Source organism: Hylaeus anthracinus, unplaced genomic scaffold (assembly GCF_026225885.1).
Source record: "Hylaeus anthracinus isolate JK02 unplaced genomic scaffold, UHH_iyHylAnth1.0_haploid 12002, whole genome shotgun sequence".
In the NCBI taxonomy this organism is placed as follows: domain Eukaryota; kingdom Metazoa; phylum Arthropoda; class Insecta; order Hymenoptera; family Colletidae; genus Hylaeus; species Hylaeus anthracinus.
The window spans coordinates 16,842,294-16,867,028 of record NW_026534349.1 but is presented as its reverse complement, the minus strand read 5'-3'; the positions used below and the strand labels follow the sequence as shown (position 1 = coordinate 16,867,028).

At 41.0% G+C, this 24,735-nt stretch overlaps 1 protein-coding gene across 4 annotated transcripts in view; it reads left to right on the top strand.

The window, feature by feature from the left end:
- Positions 1–24,735, top strand: part of LOC128892318 (rho GTPase-activating protein 20-like) — a 223,089-nt gene that overhangs the window by 158,339 nt on the left and 40,015 nt on the right. Inside the window, exon 1 of one of the 4 annotated variants that reach the window (XM_054152668.1) lies at positions 18,586–18,971. The exons of the other annotated variants lie outside the window; for them this stretch is intronic. Coding sequence (XP_054008643.1) covers positions 18,945–18,971 — 27 coding nt within the window. The 5' untranslated portion in view covers positions 18,586–18,944. Of the gene's footprint in view, positions 1–18,585; positions 18,972–24,735 lie in introns of those variants that run through there. 4 annotated transcript variants of the gene reach the window in all.

Below are 24,735 nucleotides of genomic sequence, written 5' to 3'. Positions count from 1 at the left end.
CTCTCCAACCTCGGATTTATTTTATTTCTATTTAATGCGCCGCGCCGTGTATCGCGGCGTAATCATGTGGGAATGGACGCTCGAAAGCGGTGGATCCACCTTGTATAGCACCTCGACTGCCAGGCTGATACTCGTGAAAATTTTCGAATGGCTGCAATTCTCTCTCAGGACAATTGAATATTCAATGGAAGCGCGTTTATGGAGTCGTACAGGGGCCATTTTGGCCCATAACCTTTCCATATATTTTACGCAACTCCGAAGTGTCTGTTCTTTTAAAATTTGTCAGGTTTTCGAGAAATTGTTCGATGCGATCGGGGCTGAGGTTTTTTTCCATTAAGGGGGTATTCTAGAGTGTCAATTTTAAGGTACTTTTTTAGACCTCCTTCGTAGATTCATAAGGGATATTGTTATGGAATATTGCATATATATTCATTCATATTTCAAGAGTATACATCATTTATTGAGTTGTCGGAAAAGTCGTGACGCATTTCTGCAACACGTGGCAGTAGTTTACTTTTGGCAGTACTAGAGTCAGTTGCAACCACGTGATTGCTGTCATTTGACAACTAAGGACTCTAGCTTCGTACTAAACAAAAGACTGATCGATTTGGTTGAGTTTGGAAAATTTTACGATAAATTGAAAATGGAAGATGAAACTGTGCATTTTCGCCATATTCTATTGTTTTGCTTCCATAAAGGGAAGAACTTGAGTCAAGCTTGCGAAAAGTTGCGTAAAGTTTACGGTGACAATGCTTTACAAGAACGTCAGTGCCAACGAAATTAACGAAATTCCGTGCTGGTGTTTTGAATCTTAGCGATGCTCCTCGGTCAAGGAGACCCATCGCGGTTGATGATGACAAAATCAAAGCAATAATTAAAAAATTACTGGAGCTTAAATGGGATGTGTCACCATATTCGCCAGATCTTGCGCCATCGGACTTCCATTTGTTTCGCGCTCTTCAAGCTTCTTTCCGTGATATAACGTTCGATTCCGATGAGATTGTTAATCAGAACCTTAGTTAGTTTTTCGCCGATAAAGACAGGTCCTTCTATAAACGAGGAATTATGAAACTCACTGAACGATGGCGAACGGTTATCGAACAAAACGGGCTATATATCTTTGATTGATCTTTGTCTTTTATATAAATAAATAACATTTGAAAAATCAAGAAAAAATACGTCATGACTTTCTCGACAACCCAATATTTTTAATCCTTTAGTCTATAATAATGTGTGAGACACATGATAAAGAATTCAACTCGAACATGAAAAGCACGAGTCAGACACGTCGTATGAACGTGCATTAGGGACTTTATACCTAATGTCACGCGTGGCGCGATAGGACTCATTGAAAATAATTATTGATTATAGGTCGTTTTTCTCTTAACGCTCCTGTTACAATGGGCATTTGAATGAATGCGCTATGTTAATAATATAATTTCTTAAAGTGACCCGCTACCAGATCTAAGCTAGACCTTTAAAATATGTCTACCAAAGGTTATAATTGAATACTGAAAATTAACAAAGTTAGGGATTTTGAAACACGTTTATCACGTTTAATTTCGATATTTTTTGTTGACCCCATGCCCTACGATTTACTCTATATTGCGAGCACCAAAAGAACCCATTTAAAATTCATCCCTCAAAAGGTGAAAATAATTAATTTTCAGAACAAATTCGAATTCATTATCTCTACTTTCAGTTTCGAATACTGTATTCATTTTAAAATTCCCACGGTACAAAAAAAAAGGAACTCTAGGAGAAAAACAACCTAAAATCAATCATGCTTTTTTACGACTCGCCTCAACCGCGTTTTTAAATAGTAGCACTGATAAAGCCTACAACCCGAAGACGTCTTCGTTATCTGGCCACCCAGGGTTCCGATGCACCTGAAACCTCGCTGCAGCATTTGACCGAAGATAACGCGGCGTGAAACAAACCCGGGTGTTACGTTTTCGAAATGGAAAAGCAGAATATGGCCCGTCGTAACTCTAGAAGTCGCATATGTGTACCGAGAAACCGGACTATCGGTACTTTGTCACCAGATACACGACCACCGTCACCGTTTCCATTGTTCGTTACGAGGAAGCAACGTTCCGCGGAGAACAGGCCAGTGTCCAGAGACGAGAAATCTACTCCAAAATGGGATAATTAAAAGTGAACATTTCGTTACGTTGATGAATGTAAATTAAGTACAAGGACGTGTTTTGTATTCTAGAGACGAATCCATAGAAAATCATGATAAAAGAATTTTAAAAATATTGCGAGGGATACATGTTTCCAGTCCAAATTGTTACTATTTTTTTTTTTGTGATTGAAGAAGTGATAATTACGCATTGAATACACAATGGACTTCAGCAAGAGTATCCTCACTCGACGATCATTGATCGATAACAAGCATCGAGTGAGAGCTGCTAAAATCCATTATCAATTTGTAATTATTACTTCAATTATTGTCGTAACTAAATTGCGGATGTTTATACATTTATAACAAGCGAAAGTATGGGAAAACTTACGAAGATATGCATAAATGCAAAAATATATGAAACATCAAGAATAAAATACATATTAGACCGCTACTCAATTCTTTATCTGATTCTGTAAATATATCTGTAAATATATAAATTTGCATAAACATCCGCAGTCTGATCGTAACGATAAAATATGTTCACCTTAGTCGAACGAATGAACTAATATCAATTATTTCTACGATCTCTGGAAACTGGCCTACATATAAGTTCACCTAGCGTCGACGCCATTTTAGGTACCATAGGGAGCTTCCTCGAGTGGTAGAAAGTGGAAGACATTCCTGGTTTCCGAGGCGAGTAATTTCCTCGGATGTCCAACATCTGCAACAAGTGTACTAGATTACCGAGTTCGCGATCGGGGTTTCTTGCGGATCGAACGGATACAAGGACTTTCTTGTCTCCAAAGTTCTTACCGTGATGAGGTCGAGGATGAAGAGGGGGTAAAAAAAGAAATTCTCGACGCGTCATGCTAGCTCGTCGATCCTTTTTTCTCACCTATATATCTCGGCCGCGGCGCGCGGTTGACGCTTCGAGCGTATTCGCGAGCGGTGTGCGATAGACAAGTAGAGAGAATCGCCGCGGTTCCGGTGCATCGACTTGTCGCGGTGCAACCGTTTCGCCATTTTGCTCCTGCTTGCTCGACCGGAATTAGTATTGCGCTATTCCTGTCGTTCTATCGCGTTCGCGTCACTCATATGTGGCCTTGTGTGCCTTTGATGACTCGAGAAAGGGTTCTGAAACTTGGCTGGAAAGTGGCACTCGGAATTCTGAAGTAAAATTCCCTTAGAGGGTACTCTAGTTCGAAACTTTAAAGAAATTTATTCTTTACGGTGAATAATCCTTCTCGAGATTCATTTGGCGTTCTAGTCGAATACACGCAAACCAAAGCAATTTTTATCTGTAAATCAAATATGCGAATATATGTACAAATATGCTGTTTCACTTTGATATGGTATACTTTTTAATTCTAAATGGTATGGTTACCGTAAGTCATGGTAAATTTGATATAAATGCAAACGTACACGTATGTATCAGTATCCCCCCCCCAGGTTAAAGGCTAGATAATTAACGAAAGGAAGTCTTATATTATAAGAAAACATAAAAGTCGACCATACAGTTCATTTAGGAAGCTTAGAATAATGGAATTATATTACAGAAGTGGAAAAAACTAACGGTAGATTTTTTAATTCAATAAACAAAAATGAATACTCTACATTTACAGATAGATTACCACTAAATACTAATGTTAGCTGTCGACACATTCAGCTTAATACAAAACTGCCAGGAATGACACCATCTACCCGTTAGTTAACATTTAAAAGAGATTATCTTGTCCATGGTGCAAAGGAGGAAATCAAAGAATAGTCTTACAGAGTTAGCTCAAAAGATATAAACGCAACACCAAAATCCAGAAATTAGGGCAAAATGAGTCCCAACTAGAACACATTCTAAACTCAATTAAATCGAAAACAGCGGTGTTCAGGCTGAGCGCGCGTTTTCGAAACGAATTACTGGCTGGTAAGAGGCTCTTGGAGCACAAAGTCCCGGTTCCGCTTTCTGCGGTTGTTATTTGCCTGGAAGAATTCAAAAAATGAACTGCAGAGGCGCGACGGGAAGGGCGGGGCGAACAGGAAGAAGGGATCGGTGCTGGCCAGCTGGTTTACCGACTCCGCCGGGAGAAAAACGGGCGGTTAAGGACGAAGAAGAGGCGGAAGAGGTCGCAGAAAGGAAGAATGGTAAACTGCGAAAGAAGTCGCGGTCGAAATAGCAGTGCCGCGAAGCCGCGAACCGATGAAGAAAAAGGAACTTTTCAAACGGGTGTGCGGTGCACCTCGTGGATACCAACGTGATAAAATCGCGCCCGAAGGGCGTACAAGAGATAAAACAACGGAAATGCGTTGCTTCAAAACTCTGCTTTCGGGAAATTAGTCCTTTGCACTCGGATGTCTCTTCCAAGGGGACATTGTAAGTCCAGTAAAACTTTATTAGTGATTACACAGGATAAACTTGTGGGAGCGTGAAATTGGTAAAAGTGCATGATTCCTTGCAGGTTTCTATTCAAATATCACGAAAAATCAATGAAAAATATGGTACATTTATTAAGATGTACATTCAGTCCCATAAATATTCGTGTTTATTTACGGTCAGTTAACGTGATTCCATCCTTGGTGGCTAGAACGAGGCGATTCAGTAATTGTTTTAATATAATTTAATTTAATTGGCATTGAGTAACAAGAATATCAATTACGGAATGGAAATAGTCGGCGTACCTAGGCGTGGGCACGCAGCTCGTAGATGAGAGTAGCTAGAGGCAGGAATTCCGATCCGGCAAATTTATTAGTCCATTACCATAATTACCCTTAAATGCGGCGCATGTAGGACTTCACGCGATACTCGAAGAAGCTCGTTTCCTATTGGATCGATTAAAACCACGAGGCTACGTTTGTCCAGGTATTCCAGGTCTAGGGTTCTTGCACAGTTTCGCACTTAATAAAAACGGGTGCGATCTCAATGTTCTCCTTAATTAATCCCCAATCGCGTGTAATAATCGCCCTTGGGTGAAACTCTCCTCGGCAGCGAAGAATGCGTATCGTTTGGGACGTTCTCATCTTGCACGTTCTTCCTCTGTAACGCTAGCTGTGATTAGAGTTTCTTTATCATAAACTCAGATAGGCCTAAATTAGAATTTTAATCGTAAAATTAACGCTAAGTTTACGGAGCACGATCAGTTTAACCCATTCCGAATTTTACAAGGAAAGTCACAAAATTTACATTTTTCTCCAACCGCTGGTGTAGATTTTTATCTTCATAAGGAAGCAAGAATAAATTCAAATTATGTACTTTGGTAATAAGTACAAACATGATCAAAAGATTCTTAGAATGTAAACATCCGAAAAAAAAAACGACGCAGTGAAGACACTTGGAACCTCCGTAAACCTAGCAAATATTTCCATGAGTAATATTCTTACAAATTTCTATACTATATTTATATATAATATATTATACTCTTATAAATGAGCATTCGTGTGTTCAATTTAAAATAATTGCTGTGTGTTGATTTGTGGTCTGTCGTTCGATGAAAATTGAACCAATGTCTGCTCCAACAGCTGCTCCAACATTCCTTCCACGAGACACGTATTCGAATACCCACTCTTCAGGGTCCGTAGATTATAGGTCCGCTTATTCTTATGTTTGCTTTAGATTAACATGTCACTAACGTATAAGATAGGGTAAAGGAAGTATCTAGCAGCTGGCCATCGTAACGAACTGACTAGAATGCTTGGAAAGGAATAATGTGAATTCATCCTCATTTTTATTAGTCCTTTAAAATCGACTTAGAGGTAACACTAAGATTACCAACTCATATTTTTCATACGCAGAACTATATATTTTGAAAATAGATAGTTACATAATTACATATTATCTACATATTTACAACATTGATATTTAAAAACATATTTTGTTATTTTATCTTCGCCTAAACGATACAAATTTGCAATGTCCAGCTTCAGAAATTTATTATTTTCGTCAGTACTCGGTATTAGAAACGTAAAACATGTGCCGTTCACGAATGTGTTAAAGGAAACCTATCGTTACACCCTAAAGCTTGTTCCTCTACAATAATAAGTAAAAATCCTACCATCACCAAGTAGCTCTAGCGTCCAAACAACGTTTGCCAAGGAATCTCAGAGAAACGAATACCGCGACGGACTCCGGTTACGTAAGATGGTCGCGAAGGAAGCAATTTAGCCAATTGTCGCTATTGTTCGCAAGGTTTCTACCAGATCCATCTCCGTCTCCCGCCGGAATCCCCTTAATTACGCCTTAACGAATCGTTAACCGAGATTCGAGCCCGTCTTCCTTTGCATAACGCTCCGCCTCGGATCTAATTCGCTAATCTCGTCTAATTAACAGGACGACGGTGTCACGCGTGGTTTTTGCGTTCTCGATTCGCTCGATTAATGGCGACTCGTAGCGGCGGTTTGTCGCTCGCGTAAACACGCCACGGAGCATCGTCCACCGGCGAGTCACGTTGTACGACAACGTTGTAACGGGCACGCCGCGATCCTTCAGCTGCGAGTTGAGCTGCCAATAGACGTCTGTCAGTCTCTTCGTGAGTACGTTCCCGTTTTTGTCCGGCCGACGAGGAAGCACGTTCGCCGAGCGGAAAGATTGCGTCCGAGGGGGGAAAAAACGGGAGCGAAAGATACTCGCGCGTGTTTTGCTCTCTGCCACATAGCGATACGGAGCGGTGTACGCGCGATCGCTCGTGCGCATCTCGTGCGAGCATTTTGCCTGTTCGACGATAAACGTCAGAGGTGTAGCTTTGATGTCTGTCAGATCGATTTTTAACACATTTTTAATATTAAATTTAAATTTGATATTTATTTTTGATATTAAAAATGTGGAACATGGAAAACTTTCATTCGAGTATATCTGTATATATTTCATTTTATGATAAAGGTTTCGAGGATTGTTTAAGATAAGAACTGTGTAAGGAAGCTTAAATTTGAGCCTGTCAATATGTGCACCTTATTCGACGATAATCGTCCTCATGGGCGTACCTTGATCCTCCAGAATCAGATCAATTTTCAGAGGATCTTTAACCTTTCACTCTACGATTTACTGTAGGATCGTGTGTGTCATAATCAGGTGGAAAATTCCTCACGCACTTTCACATGACGTGACTGGCTCGTGCTTTTCATATTCGACTCAAATTCTGTATCACGAGTCTTACACGTTGTTATAGGTTAAAGGGTTAATATAACAACTATGCGACATGCATATATGTATACTTTAACTTTAATATTTTATTGAACGTTTCTCATTCGTTTGGTGGTACAATGAACTAAGTCTACATAAATGAAAATAGGAATTTATACAAGTCAAAACGCGTTGTCTACACTATTGCGATTGAGATTATGTGATGAATTTTTATCTTGCACGACAGTGAATGTTCTTTTCCCAAAAATGTATTATAAGTACCTAAATCGTCTTATAATAAGAGAAAAGTTATTCGACGTTCCATGAGCAATTTTGAACCCGAATGAGTGTACATTCTATACGGCTTGAGTTTTAATGCTTCTTTGATATATCCTGCGCCTGGAGGAGTGAAGCAATCGCATAGTTCTCGCGCGAGGAAACGAAAGAAGGAAGAAAAAAGCACGGCCCGTAAATCAACGGTGATTTAAGAGCGACGCCACTGTGCGCAGAGAATGATTTCTGTTTGGTTCGAGGAGAGCGTGGCGCACAGTAGGCCTTATTGTGACACCGAGCGCGCACCCACACGCGTCAAACCACCACAAAACGGACCTTTATGCTTCCACGCGGCTCGCGAACGTGTCAGCGAGGCTTCGCCGGTTCAGTTCGAGCGGTTTTTTCGTCGATCGAGAAATCGAGCTGTCCCGAGGACAGTGGTGTCCTTTCTTCGCAGCTGTCTCGGTCGAGGAAAAAACAAAGAAGAACTTTTACACGCTCCGCACGCCTACGAGTTGGCGAATTAAAAAAAGAGCGCGCACAGTCACGCAGGATCGAACAATTGAATAATCAGTCCGGACCTGGCAACGAAGGAGGGTCTTCGTTACCATAAATGCCTCGCCTTCGAGGCCTATTCGCATAAATTTTAATCGCGTTAACAAAATGCCTTTTTTCTTCCATCGGAATCCGGTATTTTTCGTCGATTACCTCGAGTCAGTTCTCGAGGCCCATCGAAGGCGTCTTGATATTTGCTGTTCGATTAGGAGGAAAGAAGATGTAATCGAAATTGTATTTCGATAACTTTTTTCGGGAGGAAGGAAATAATTTTTGAATTTTAACGCGATTTCGACTAAACAGCTGAATAACTTTCGAGAAACTTTGTTTCAAGTCCCGTATTCTCGTCGAGGATAGGTTAGATTTTGAGTCAAATGTATGAATAAAAATAAAAGGACCAAATAAATGTGTCTTAAGATACTTTTTATCCGACAACGTAGTTAGTCGTGTCGTATACAGGGTGTCCCAAAAATGTTGTAACATCTTGAAAGAGGTGGTTCGGGAGGTGATTTGAAACAACTTTTTCCTTAGCGAAAATGTTCTCCGAGGCTTGGTTGAGGAGATATTAACGGAAAACACTAACCAATCGGAGCGCGAGGATGCCGTTGGAGCAGCCGTGGTAGCGAAGGCTACGCGCTGAGCGGCCGCGTCAAGGTTCTCCGATGTACGTCGAGTCACTTGTTCGCGTACAAGCGCGGCCACTCAACGCGTAGCCTTCGCTACCGCACCGCTCCATCGATATACGCGCGCTCTGATTGATCAGTGTTTTCCGTTTATATCTCCTCAACGAAGCCACGAACAATATTTTCGCTAAGGAAAAACTTGTTTCAAATCACCTCCCGAACCACTCATTTCAAGGTGTTACAACATTTTTGAGACACCCTGTAGTGCACGTCCTAGTCGTGTCCATACATATTTATCTACGAGCGTACACGTGCGTGACCACGAAAGTCTTCTAAACATCATTAGCGTCCCTTGAAAGGGTTCCAAATTTAACCCTTTCCCGAATAATCAAGAACTCTACTCTACTCTAAAACTCTACCAAGTTTAAATTACTACTACTCTTTAAATTTCTTCCAAAGTGTCTCTTTGAATTACATTTACTTTAGAGTGCAATTGAAACATACTGCACTTGGAGTTAAAATGTCAGATTTCAATAACACTTCAGGTGCCATTGACCAGGCACATTTATCGCAAAATGTTCAACCCTTCACAGCTCAGATTTTCTGAACTAACTACAACTCCGTCGAGTCTCACTCGACGTAGGACAGCAAAGGGTTAATCAGTGAATTTTTATTCACAAGAACACCACATTTTCAACTGTGTAATCGACAATCGATGAATTGTAGTCATCGTACGCGACTGCATTCCGCGAATACAGAAATTAATCGTTCATTGCTATTCCGTATATACATGCCGTGTATATCTATCGAATATTTCAAATGCAATCATTTCAAATCGCAAGCATTGCGTTTCACGTAATAACGTACACTGTTAAGCAAACGTTTTTCTATCTTCTCCCCAATAAGGTTGTGTAAAGCGTCGGAAAACGTAGAGATTTCTATTGATAAAATTCTGGGTGCGCCAAGCAGGCGCGATATTATCCGTGCTCGCCTAAACGGCAAACGATGGATAATCGCGCGCGTTCCAGCGTCCGCGGGGCGAGATCCAGCGGCCAACAGAGTGCTGGAGAAAACAATCGAGCGGTAATGACGGCCTCGAAGGTGATAGATCGGCCCGCGAGGATCGAGGAGCGCCGACGATCGCAACCGGCAGAGCCTCATAAATTTCCACGACGATAAGTACAACAGCAATAATGGAACGCGTGCGTTTGTCTCTTGGAATGATTTTCGAGGCGGGGAAAGTATTGCTGGACGCGCGATTTAACCCTTTGCACTCGAGGCCTCTTTCGCTTGCGCGAACCAGCAACTCCAGACGATTTCGGCCAAATTCGGCAAACACTTTACAAGTACTTTAAAAACATTTATAAACAAACAAACGTATACAAATAATACAATTCCACCAGTTTATTCATTTATATGTCGAAAACAACAAACTTTGATAAACATTACACTCTGTAATCAGTTTTGGTGTGATATTTTGGAAAACAATATCCAAGATGCATCGTAAGTTTGTCAGGACACGTATCACAGTAATACGAAATTTCCCGCCTACCTCCGGACGTGTTACAGTTAGAACAAACCTTGCAGGCCCTTTTTGGCCCTTTTAGTATTACGTGAAGCTTCCCGTTTAGTCGGATTTCATCGGAATGCGACGTAGACGCTTGCTCTCGTTGCTGGCGATATAATCCTCTCAGTTGTTCGACAAGTGTTTTCAGAAATCGCAGATGGCTCAGTGGCTTTTCCTCTTTTTTGGTCTTTTCTAGTTTATACAGAATGTATGAATTGATCAGAGAAATTTCTATGCCCCCCAAAAAAGCTTACGCCACCATTTAAAACTTCAAATTACTCAGGCGCCGCTCGAATTGACAGTCCAAATCGGCCGGGCGCCGTATCGGCGCCGCTCGAGTGTAAAGGGTTAACACCTTCAGTGGCAAATGTACTCGTAAAAATACCTATGAAGCTATATAATTTTGCAACGCGGCAATATATGAAGCATCATCGAATTAATACTTTGAAGTTTCGCGTTACCGAATTCTTATTGAAGAATTTAAGAAATATTATTTAGACTATTGGAAACTATGTAATCAAACATTTATCGTAGCATTTATTTTTGTGTCTTCATCAAAATTTATGAATTTCATTTAAATTCAGTTTCGTTGATGCTTCACTTGCAAAATTAATTTTTTTAGATCTAGTGAAAGGTGAAAAGTACTGTCACCTATACATGGATCCTATCGCCAAGGAATTGAAACATTAATTTTGAAGATTAGGTGTCAAAGAAAACGAACTTAGATAGAATTCGTGAATTTTCACCAGCCTGAAATTTGACAGGAGCAAGAATAAAGTAACATTACTCGTAATTTTAATTTTAATTTTTAATCATAAAAGTAAGCAGGAACAAAAAAATAAATCCAAAACAAATCCTTCGATATAAGTACTCTTACGTAAGTACTTTTGTTTCACGTAGCCTATCAAAATTTATTTCATAGCCCCTTTGTATGCAGCCATGTCTCGATACGCAGTACTAAACTACTCGCGCGTCGGGTTAAATTAAGAAATACGTTTCGTTTTGAAACGTACGCCTGGTTTTTCGTCGATCTTAAATTTCGACTCCGCGTATGTCCTAATCTTATGAATAGAGGCGTTCACGTCGCGGAGAACAGCCAAGCACTAAAAGCGTCGTTTCGAGCGAAGTTTTACGACCACGTGAATCCTCGAGCGTTTAAACTCACGTGTAGATCGTTTACGGACGGCGCTTTTGATTTTTCAAGATCGAGGGCGGCGTTTCCCCGTGATCTGGAGCTATTCTCGAAAATCTGGCGTGGCCGGGATGATAAGCGTGTTTGTCCCCGTTCGAAGGCGAAGTGCATGTGTGCATTGACGAGCGTATGGTGAAACGGCGGTCGCGTGCAAGCTGAGCGTGACAGATATAGAAACTATTATCTGTCCAAATATTGTCTCAGTTACGAGATCGCGGCGTGTAATCGTGTCTCGGGGCCGCTTTCGTGCGAGTATCTACTTGGAGGATATCGCGCCACGTAATCGAATCGTTGCAGCGACGATTAAAGTTACCGTAGCGATCGGTAAGATTCTGTCGACTTTTGATGGAGACAGAAATACAACAAGTGCACCGAGCAATAATCGTATAAAATAATTTATATATAATGCTTTACTGAAAGGATCTCAAAAATGAAATTAAAATTCCAGTGGTTTGGGAAAGTACTTGATTTTAGTGTCAAATGCGAAACTAATTTAACACTTTATCTATTGGTAGCCTATTAATAGGCTTTTTGCTACAACAACCAAAATGTTGTTACCTACTATCGAAATAACATTTCGAGTTCGGCTCATAGATGGTTAAGTTACTTGCATTTAGCATCTGACATATCAAGCGGAAATACTTTTCCAGTAGAAATTGTACTTGATCGATGCTCAGTCCTGGTGCCGTTACTCCCTTGACACAGCGTCCGGGTGCGCCACTGTCCCTCGCAATAATATGATAATAGCCCCCTAGCTTAACCAACGCGTCGTTATTGAAACTCCTCGCCGCTTAATGCCGGCCGGTATCGATAATAACGACGATGATAATCGTAATAGGAATAACAATAATGGGAATAATAAAGAGGCAAGAGCCTCGAGTCTCGAAGTCGAGGAACTTGGATGGCCGTAGGAAGAGAAACGAGGCACGTCCGGCGCGTTGCATAATGCGTTCGTCCCGTGATAGATAAGCCGCGCGCTCCTTGGGTTAATTCGTGGATTTATCATAGACGAACCTAAAGAAAAGGGCACCGTGCGCCCTGACGGGGCGAGCGGTGGATCATCGTCGAAAACGCCCGTGGCGTTGCTCACGGACATCTTCTCCGGACTTAATTATTTTCTGGCTTCCCGCGAGCTGCCACGAGTTACTCCGCGCAACTGTGAATTAACATGTCGCGACGAAACGAAGAGTTATCGTGCACCCCTGACATGCCACGGGAGATATATATTGCGCGCCGTTTGTTACCGCCGGCGGAGGCGAAAGGGTTTACCGGGATACCGCGATGCTTTTGATTGATTTCGTAAACCATCGCGCACGGGAGGACTTCTCCTTGGGGAAAATTGAAAGGAGGACGAAGTGACCGATTTTTGGGGTAGATAAAGCACCTGAGAGTTATTTATAAGGCATCGATCATTCCTTAGGTTTCGAGGCATTGTAAAACTGTAATTATTTACTGGTATTATAGAAAGAAAATGATTTAAAAAGTCGGTGAAGTACGTGGAAGGTGCACATGGCGAGAAATTGAGAATCGTTGATTTCAAATGATCGCAACTTTGAAAGAAATGTATTCATGCCACTTATTCTTCTGCTACTCAAATTAATATATGAAATATATCCTTAAGTGTTATACAGATAGGTAATTCTCTCGTTTTATAATATTTTCCCACCTTTCTGACATATAGTCATGTAGTCATTATACCGTCGCTAGAAAATTTCTGTAGTTTTTTTTTATTATATATTGACTCAGTCTGCCGCACTAACTTATAGAATGAGCTAATACGTTTACTTACTTATAATGTAACATTTATTTTTATATCTAAAGATCTTATTACTGTTTCGCGGCCGATTAGCTCGTTATTACTCGCGACGAAAGGTTGTTTGAATGATCCTTTTGAAACAACTTAATAGTATCCCTTCTGTAGTGCTTAGGGCATTCAAATATCCTCGAATTTAGGAATGGGAGAAGTGGTACCTAAATATACTGTTGGAAACAAAATTTTCACTCATAACACGAAGTCCTTAAGGGTGCCTTAATCCTGTCCGTACAATTACCATCGCATAAACGCGTGAAAAATTCGGTGTAGACCACGGCCACCGTTCCTTGACCCTTTCCTCCTCTTCACAGTTATAAATACAAGGTTTATCCATCGGAAACTAGACTCGCAACCCCGTTACTTCCACTAACCCCCGTAAATCAGGTAATCCATCCGTCCATCCACAGTGGCGAACGAAATCGGGTTTCCCAGGGTTCGAATCGATTCAAACTCGACCCACGCGATCGTCCTGGTATTCCCTCGATCGTTACGAGGGCATCGACGCGTCCAACGAGATTAGAGGTGTCAACACTCGAGCATGTCGACGAAGAAGAGACCCCGATGGACACGACACGCCGCAGAGCTTCTTAACCGCTCGACTTTCGTCGTCCGTGTGTCTCGTGTTTCGAACCTGAGGACGAGCGACTCTTCCGCTCTCGTTGGTGATCCTTATCTAACCACGGGACGCCTGGACATCGTGACGGAAATCACGTAGACAGCTCGGACTCGTTTTTCTTTTCTCGCCGTGGAAAAGTCGTTCCGCCTCTACCGGACGGATAATGTTGCAGCCGACTATCGAACCATTGGAAAGCTTTATCGTAAGCAGATTAACGCGCGGTTTCTCGGAAAGGAGACACGTCGGAGGCGGTGAAATGGTTCGGAGCACTCTCCGGCACCGTTACTCCGTCCCGTCGGTTTTTCATCGTCCTAAAAAAGTGAACGTGGATCGTTTGATCGTTCCAGACGCACGGAATTTTTAACGGATGATGAAGTATACGTTTTTAGCGAGATGTGATATGGGAAACGTGTACAGAACGTGTGTAGAACAGTTTTTAGGAAATTGTACGGCGATGTCAACTCTTTCAGACTAAATTACTTTTTTTTCTCGTACTAATGAATGTTACTTTTAGAGTGAACTTGGGCGAAAATTTTGTTTCCAACTTTTTAGCTAGGCACCTACTTGTTTCATTCCTAGATTCAAGGATACTGTTAGGTTGTCTGAAAATGTTTCACGCGTTTATGCGTTGGAGATGCCTGGGGATGAGGATGAGGATGGGAATGGGAGTTGCTTCGGGGATACTTGGAAATCCTTAACTGCTTAGCTGATCCTTAGCTAGGCATTAAAGGCGGAGGGAAGTTATATACACGTTGCTCTGAGGATTAATATTTTATCATGGCTAATTTCTCTGCCGCGGATCAAAGATTAATACACTGCGGATGTTTGCGCGCTTATAGGAAATGAAAATGTAAAAAAACGTGTATGAACGTGCGTGAAAGACAAATATATTCAGTCAGTCGCATAAGTATTCGTACCCTGTGTGTTTATTGAAGGAATTTGTCTAAATTATATGATAAATTTATTTATATATATAAGTATAAAGTTTATCTATGTACATATTTATAATGAAGCATTTATTTGAAAACATTATTTAATTTAGACAAATTTCTTCAATTTATAAAATACATACTTTCATCTAATTCTCGATTCTTTACCCTTACTACAAATATAAATTCGCGTAACATCCGCAGTCTACATATTAAAAATAGACGAGGGGGGTCCCAATTGGCTCGTAAAGCGCGATAATCGCAGGATATATCACGCGCAGCGTCACTACTAGACAGGATCTTTAAATAAGAAAGCGAAATCGCACTCGCTCTTTATTTACGAGCGTAATTATCGGACTTTCGCGACCGTTTAACTCATCCCTGGCCAGTTAACAGGTTAACGGTCGGAGGTCTCGGAGATGTTTGAACGCCCCACTGGCACCTTTAAGGACGTAAATTATGCACTGCTTACGCCAGCGTCACTTTTGGTTTAGCCTCGCGAGAGCGGCGATAAAAATCTCCCTCGGGACTTCTTCCTCGCGCACGAAATCGGGGAGAGGAAAAAATAACGAGCACCGACGCACGGGGAAACACAGTCGAAACGGTTTACGAGTTGCGCGAACGAATAACGGAAGGGAGGGTGAAGCTTTTAAGATTTTTCGAGTGCCTTTTTTCATTTTTATCGCGGCGTTTGGAAGCGCGGGAAGCAGAACAAACGCCGGCAGTGTCGCGGGAGGAAGCAATAAAAATTGTCGTAAACGTCTCGTGGGCTGCACGTGCGCCAGTGGACGTTAAGCCTCGAAGACCAACGTCCAGGGGGTCTTCGAGGAAACCGAGTTTACCCTCGTCGAAGACGAAACGCGACCAAGTTGAAGTTGGTGAATCTTTGGGTTAGGTGCCGATGACAAATCCAGGGATACCGTCAGGCAATCATGAAAGTAAAAATAGTATTCGAAACATGAAAGATTTGATTTGTTTCAAGTAATAAGGCGGTTTAATTGGCTCGATGTAACAATTTGCGATCGAGATGCCACAATGCCGTCGAGAAATGATGGCTATGGCTACCAGTGACAACTGTACAAACAGTCTGCACGCATGGCCCTTGAAAAGCGGTGGGAAAATCGCTGGTTTTCCCGCCGTCTTTGACGCCTCCTTGCAACACCATGGCAGGTGGTGGCATGTTTAGAGTCACCCTCCAGGGATTCTCACTTTTTCTCCCCTCGATCTTGCAAGAACCAGCAGCGGAAGCTTCTTCTGCGCTGTATGGGGCTATATTTAAACTCCTTTTCTGTTAGTCACAGTTTAAAAAGGCGCACAGTTTGCGGTCCAATTTACCTCTGCCCTCTGATCCTCGTCGTGGGATTTCTAGAAATTCAGAGTACACATCTGTCCGAATCTAATTTTCACAAATTTTCATGTCGCAGAGTTTCTCATTTTTCTAGCAGATTGCATCCACTGAACCATTCCTCACTCCTCTACTTATTCTCTGATTAGAAAACAATCTCAACACTTTTCCTCGTGATTTATTTAACCCATTCGCTGTCTCAGATGTGCCATCTAGGTGATTATTTTGATAATAAGAACTTTTTACATCAGCAACCTACCATTGACTTCTGGAAACTGTTACTATTAGAGGGAGCAGACAGTAATGTCGTTTAAAAAGTTTTCCTTTTTATTCAATTATGTAATCGCCCTCGTTACCAACAACCTTTTGCTATATAGTATGAAAATTTTCAATGGCAGATCGATAAAAATCAATTTGCGCACAATGAGCTGATAAATGATAGACGCGTATCGACCATCGCAGAAACGACATTACTCTCTGGTCCTCCTAATTGGTACATATCCCCTTCTCTATTTCCAAAAATTGAACATTGGAAGTAGCCCTCCAACAACGCAGTTAATAAATTCCGGGAGCAAGCACTGCAATTAGAAAGCTGAATAAAAAGTTGAAATATCCAATCTACATGGAAATTTGAACTTATGCAACCGATGCAAATTGGAAAAGGTACAGGCGTACGAGAAATGAAGTGGCTCGTTCGCTTTGATACCGTTCGATCGAGATCGTGAAAGGCGTGGCTCATCCGTCGAGGCTCGATCAAAACTCATTCGACACCGGGCGCGAGGATGCGTGGTCATTAATGCTTTCGCATGCACTGGCACGTGTTTGACCCCGAAGAATCGATGCAGCGTTAATTACGTCGCAGCGTAAACGTACGCGTGCATTTAACGGTGGTTCGACGCGCGTTCTCCGTTATGTCGACTGTGGGAATGCGAAAAGTTTGACGGGAGGCGTTGCAGGTCGTGCCGTTCGTCTAACAAATGCGAGCAATGATTCATAAACTGGGTAAGACGAAAATTCTCGGGTGAACCTCGATCTGAGATCCAGCGTGCATCGCGTTAATAACTATGGAAATGATTGCAGTTTGAGGAGAAATAATTCCCCTTTAGCTGTAATAATCAGCTTCGAAGATTTATAACACGAATCAAGTAATCGAAATTCGGGAGAAATCGTAAGTTCGCTATACTGAGAATAATTTGTTTACTTGCAGGTTAATATGAAAATAATTCACTTTAGTGGACAAACATAAAAGGAAAATAATAATTAATACAGTTGTATGTATTATAGATAGACTGTAGATGTTCATTCATTTACAATTGAAGGTGTAAGAAAATTACGCTGTTTAGTAGACAAGACCATGATTTTGAAACTTTTGGTACAGTTTCTAATGTACAATACATAAATTGTATAGAATCTTTTTATATACTATTCAATTTAGTACTAACGAAAACATTTAATTTAAAAAAGGAAGTCTTTACAACGACAGTAAATGTAGTATCAAGTCTCAATTCTTCATTTAAGGAGGCTCTACAGTTACGCTGTAAGTCAATATAGAGTTACTATTGTCGCTTGATTCACGTAGTAGTAGATCTGACATAGTATTTAGAATAATACAATGGTTCGCAATTTTATATCAAAATAAAAAACAATTTTTTATTCGATTAAAACGATTTTTAGTCGTTATTATAACTATTATATTTATATTGTATCATAAAGTAATATAAATCAATTATTTTCAGACAAACTACAGTACTGTTTGTATTTGAACGCGCGTTTTCTAACCTTTCGTACAGCGTGCCAGATCTCTCATACTATGTCAATAGCAGAAGACAAACGCATTATCCTAGTATTCTTTAATGTATTATTAACACTACAAGTACCCTCGGAGTATTTTGTAAATCAATATATGTTCTTTAGATATTTTTCTATTATGCATACAATTTTCGATCCAATCTCGGCGTCAATTACTTTGTAGCACGTAATTGAGCGTGTTGAAAACGCATTTTCCCATAAGCATCCACGTTAAAAAGTGAAAAATTGAAACATTTATTTCTTAGCTTTTAGGTACCCTAGCCTTCCCAAAATTTGTGTGGGTATTTTGGGGATAAAATTTATCCCGTATACAAATTTTTATAATTTTCTTGGCGTTATTTCTATTTGCACTAGAGCCTCCTTAATTCTGTAAAAATATGTGTCCGCGCAAGCATCCACAGTCTACACGCGTAACATTCCCTGAAAATTCAAGTACTCGGTCAGTATTTACGAAAACAGTTTCGAGGGAAACGTAACGGAAATTCCAGATAACCTAGCTCTACGATAAAAACAAATTTTTTTTCCAATTTCCCAGTGAACCGTCGAGTGGCCTGCTTGATAAATTCCAAGAATCTTCCCACTCCCGCGTTTCTCATATCGTTCATTTTCGTTCGCATTCGACCTCAGTCATTCCTTGTGTCGCGCGGAGCGCGGTTCGATGGCGTCGTTGATCTCGGGGTTAAAGTTGAGCACCGAGCGAAGGGCGACACGAAATTTCCGTGGGTCGGGATCGTCCAATCGGAAGGCAGGCAGTCATCCCTACTCATCCGCGGGGACTCGGAAGCAGATGTACCGCAGCGTCAGAAAATTCAGTCAGATCTCAGCCTACGTCGTGATAAGTGTCTGATATATCGTAAAGGTTGACCGCGCGTAGTCACGTTTTCGTCTACGGTTCTTTCGATTCCTTTCACTCGGTAGTGTGTGTGAGTGTGTGTGTGAGTGCATGTGCATTTTCATAGTGCAAGCGACGAGTACACGTACCCGGTGAAAATGTGCATCACGACCATCTCAGTCAAGGTGATCGCTTACGTTCTTTAACACTAAAATTTCCGAGGTTAATGCATTCCTATCATATTTTTATAATTACAGGAGAAACGAATTAATTTATTAAAAAAATTAACTATCTATTGCAATCATTGCATATTCATACTCAAAAATTGTAATAAAAGCAGTGTTAATAATTGAGGGAAAATAGTTTGGAATGCATTAGTTGAAGTGACTGGTTTCGTAGCTTTAGTATTTGTCGTCTTTTTTTAAATGACGTGACCCCAAAGGAATTCCTATCGTGTTGGAGTATCATTACTGGGTCGTAAGAACTTAGTGCGTGTCTATAGTAAGGAACGAATTAATATCACCAGAAAAATTAAAGTAGATTGGCATATGTATGCTTTAGTGTAACTGAACCAGTATTGATATACCTAAATATAATGAAAGAGTTAACTTATAATTCAATAGAGTTAGAGAAGTTAGAGTAGCTAGGTAATTTAATAGACACATAAGAATCAACTCATTATTTAAAAAAAGAAATACATTTCTCAACATTTTCACAACGGAAAGTTGAATAATAATCTAGGCCAGCTCTTGTTTACCTTCTTACGGAATTTAATATTTGTTTCATAGATAGGAATTCCTTCCCTAACAGTTGAGATTGATAGGAAACAAGTAACGTTCGGATTCCGATAGTAAGCTCAACGTCTAAGCACAATAGTATCGTTAAATACAATAGTGGTACAGTGCTCAAGAATCTGCAACGCAACGCAATGACATCTCCTTTATTTATCTAACCATTGTTTTCTTTATTGTTGCAGGTAAGCGACCGCAAAGTTCTCACCCCATCGTCCAACCATGCTGGTGGCAAGTGGCATATGGGAAGTTCTTTTTTCGAATTCTCGGAAACTGAAAAATTGACCGCAAATCCGCTTACAAGAAGAAGGATGTAATCTATCGCGTATTTGTCGCGTTTGAAGCGACATTAGATGGAAATTATAGTACACGTCCAATGTTGCAGAACCGTAAAGGGGTAGCTGACTAAAACATTGCTATTTTGGGAAAAATCTTATACGCGAGTTTATAGTATTCCTGGATTTCTATAAATTATACAAGTGTACACGATTACGTCAGCTAATTCTTTTAAACATGAATGGAATTAACCCATTCACTGCCAAACAAATTTAAAGGGTTTACCTTGGACGCCAAGATTTAATACAGATGTGCAATCTAGGTTATTATTTTGATAATAAAAAGTGATATTGAATTCGTTGTTTTAAAACGAAAATTTAGGATCTTCTTTTCAAAAGGCAACAAACTTATCTCGTAGTTGGCAGTGAATGGGTTAATACAGATTAAAGAACTCTGCCATCTTCCCTCCAGAAAACTTTGATTTCGCATAAAATTCTAGTCTATTCTATAACAAAAATCTAAGCCAATTTAATCACAGCAATGATAAACATAAGATTTGGAGCAGTTTCCTCTTAAAGAATTATAACCATCCTCTAACTTGAGGATGCCCCTGAAGAGGTCTGAAAACGCGAAACGTAGAGCTACTAGTCGAAACGTGCGAGAGGTTTGCGGAAGCAATTAATCATACGCGAATGTCGCGATGTCGACACCAACTGCGCGCAAGAGAGAAATTTTTGTGGCGTTAAATCGAGAGAGGCGACGATCTTTGGGAGAAAGTGCGTCCAGTTAATTAGCGTCGTTATTGTTTGTCGAATCCGTTGCGCTCACCGTGTACGTTTCGCACAGTCGAACGCAGTCGATTCCTGAAATGCCTCGAACTCGACGAACCTCTTGGAATGCCGGGCGGACGATAACAAGCGCGATAATTCAAAAGTGGAACAACGATATATGTATCGGGCACGTTTTCTCGTCGTATGCGTACGGTTGGGTTCTGGGAAGTAAAGGGAAAAGCTTGTAAAAAATCGTATTTATGTTTGTCGACACTTTTAGTACAAATTTCAATTTGCAAATCATGGGATTGATTTCTGTCAGAAACTTCGTTAGATTATCCTTTTATTGGACTTTCCAGAACATTTATATCTGTCTCGTAACTCGACTATCTCCACAGCTTCGCTTCTCATCTCTTTTAAGACTTCTTCAGGGGTGTATCCTCAAATTAAGAGGTGGTCATAATTAGACTTTGGATGTTTATGCAAATTCACATTTTCACTGATAGAGAAGTAGAATTTAAACTCAACTCTCTATGAACCCACGCACAAAGGCTCGGTCTATATTTTCATATGTCTATATATTTTACCAAATAATTTTAGTTTTCTCACAAGATGACGATCAGCAGCACCGTCAACTTTAAATGCCAAAGTGAATGCATTGCAAGTTGTCTGCAGAAAAAAGTTTGGCTCATAGAGGGTTAAATAAAAGTTTGTCCTATCTTATAAACTCTGCAACATGTATATTATTGTTGATATTTCATATACTTTTACATTTATGGACATTTTCGTACATTTTCCCATATTTTCATTTGGCATAGACGCATTAAAATCCGCACTCTAGTGACAAGTTTTTAAAAGACCTTTGTAAGGAAGTTATCTTCTATAATTGAAACCCCGAATATAATATTAATCGGTCCTGTAATCGATAGACGGAACATAAACTAAATGTCGAGGACATCTCTAAAAGTTACGGCAGTGGTCAATATGATAATGAATGTATTCTAATTCTGAATTTGAAGTACCTAGTCGCTGTAACTCTGAAATAATGACGACGTCGAGTCAATCGTACCCATTTAGAGAGTACAAGTAGAATTCTAACGAGAAACAAAGATTCCCCAACGATAGAGGTAGCGAACATTCGTCCATCTCTCGTCGAGAGGAGATGGGAGAGTCGACATCGGCGCAGGTGGTCGGTAAATCGGTACTGGTTTAACCGTGTCGATCGCAGCCGAGTTAAATGCAAGAAAAAGTCGAAGAAAGATTAGCAGAAGGTGGACTGGGGAGGTAGGCGCTGAAAGATGCAACTGGACGATCCGTGGAGGTCTCTCGGTGCAATAATTGCGGTCGAGCAATTGCATGGACACGCGAGCCTAGCCCCGGCGAGCAGCGCGGAGGCGCAGATAAAGTTTTGAAAAAGTGCACGGCTCATAAATCAGGAATCGCCGGACGTGCTGGATGATCCTCTGGTATCTCGCATCCGTGGACGTCGTTCCAGCTCGTATGGAAATCGAAATTGTGCGGCTGCTACCCGCTCCGGCCGTCTCCCTTTCGCCGACGCGCGTGTTCGCGCGGATGCAATTATGCGCGAGGGGCTCTCGCTCCTTTCAGTAGAAATGAATCTGCGATTTTTACGAGTCCGCTACCGATAGTATTGATTAATGGGAGCGCGGTTCATAAATTTTGCTCGGCGATATATCGGTCAGGGGTTGGCGGAGAGAGAGACGGTGATTGATTTTTCGAGACGGCATTGATTTAAATTGAAACCCATGGGGCGAGCTGACCGAGCCGTGGACGTCCAAAACGGTGGTCGACAACTGTTTAGCGGACGTACCGGAGAATTGAAACATCTTTATTTACAGAGGGAGCGTGGAGGGTGCGCGTCCTTTATTTATATAAATTTCGTAATTTTATGTCTATTCGTTTAACCATTTGTGCTCGGATGTCTCACAAATTTTATTAGTGACACATAAATCGTTTACGTTTGCAGTAGTTTCAACGCTTCAAGAAAGCTTTAAAAATGTATAGTCAAGTTTAATAGTACAAAAAAAGATATTTTATGTAATGCGATTCCTGCTTGCACATTTTGCAACGAAAAGACGCAGAGTGCAAAGGGTTAAAATCCTATCGTGGGGTAGATACAGAATCTATAATCATTTTCTACAATTAACGCATCGTAAAGAATGACAATGTGTCTCAGTTGATTGAGTCCGAGGAAACGAGTTGGTACCGTAGAGTACTTTGTAGGTACTTCAGTGTACTCTGTGTGTACGAGTCGGCAATATAGAACACTAATTGATCGAAGTACTTATCAACAAAGTGTTCTACATTGCCAATAAAGCTACCTATCGTCAGTGACGGGCAAAACCTTAGGCTTCGAATAAATCTGACGTTTGCTATGTTTGTCTCGTTTTCTCTTTTCAACATTTTCGAAAGAAGGAAACGAGACAAACACATTGGCAAACTTCAGATTTATTCGAAGCCTAGGATTTTGTCCATCTCTGCCTGTCGTATCCACCAAGTGTTCTACGTTATTCGAGTCCTAAAAAAAATACCAATATACATAGCGTCAAGACAAACAAACATAAATTTTAGGTACCTTAAAATGAAATCCTCGAACAGTAGCTTCTCAACCCGTTTGAGCACGTTCCGATCCCATGGCCCACATACACGACACACGTTATCGAAAACACCACTATTTATCAGTGCAATGAATGCCTCGAGAATCTACATACCGGATGCTTGAAAATCTCCGGCGATTTTCAAGTCCACCGCTCGCTGACCATTTTCCCAAGCCGACCAATAACGAGACCGGTCCTAATAAATTTCGCGATGCGTTATTGGCGCGCTCGAGATACGATCGAGTCGAAATTAATTCCGAAGCCTGGCATATCGTGCTCGCTTGTTGAAACGCGAGATTGGTCTCGCGCGTGGACGCTGGGCGAGCGTGCGAACGGCCAGTCGCCGATCACCATACCGCGAGCAAGTGGCAGAGGAGGGGTTGTAATTCAAAACATTAAAAATAGATGGAATCTTGAAAAGTGCGCGAGGCCGCGGCGCTCGTAAATCAGAAATCGGTTGGACGCGCCACGGACGATGATACCGGTTGCGTTTTGTTGTGTATATAATAACGCGTCTACAGAAATTGTGTTTGCGCAATTACGCTCGCGCTTTAACGGCCCACGAATGAGTCGCGCGGCCCGGCTCGTCGCGAATTTACGACGAGATATTTCAGAGGAATCATCGCGAACGAGTTCTCGAACCAAGGGGACAAGAATTAGGTTGGCTGGGACGGTTCAACCGGGCCAGAATTGCATCTCGAGCCGCTCGTTTACCGAATCGATTCGTATCTTTCGAATAATGAACACTCGCGAACGGCGAGCGAGAAAATTAAAAGGAATAATTCAGACTCGAGACAGGATTCGTAACTGTTTGAGGTCGGAACGGATTAAAAGCAATGGCAACTTTTGTTTGACTACGATATTTTATGTGAAGTGTTTCAACTAACGTTAAATATCAACAGTTAAACACTAAATCACATTTCGTTTATACACGTTTTTACTGGGATCGTTTAAATAACCGGTCTTAAAGACACTTTTTTCAATCGAACACAAAAATATTTCGTTTAATATTAAAATGAATAATCCATGTGACAATTGTATATAACTAACATGTTCAGGTATTATTTTGGATTTTTTTTTATAGGGTACCGCGTATATGTATATTTATTCATAATGTGAGAATACACATAATTAATTTGCAATGAAAATAATGTAAATGAACCCAATACAAGTGATCTTGAATAGCGTCTTTTAAAAAAAAGCATGCTCGCTACTGGTTTACCACCGTGACCACCATTCTTCCTCAACAATCCTAACAATTACAGAATATATAATACTCAAAGATTCTAAGCATCGATAAACGCGTGTCGCATTACTGTTGGACGAAACGTGTGAATTCTAATTGCTCGTCCATGCATACGTCGCGACGCCGACGTCCCGGAAACGAGGAGTACGCGTTTCCGTTGCGAGCGTTCGACGTCGACTCTCTTGGCCATCTTTTTGAAAGATCATCGAAGAGACTCTGGTTCATGCAAACGAGACACGATAATTTCG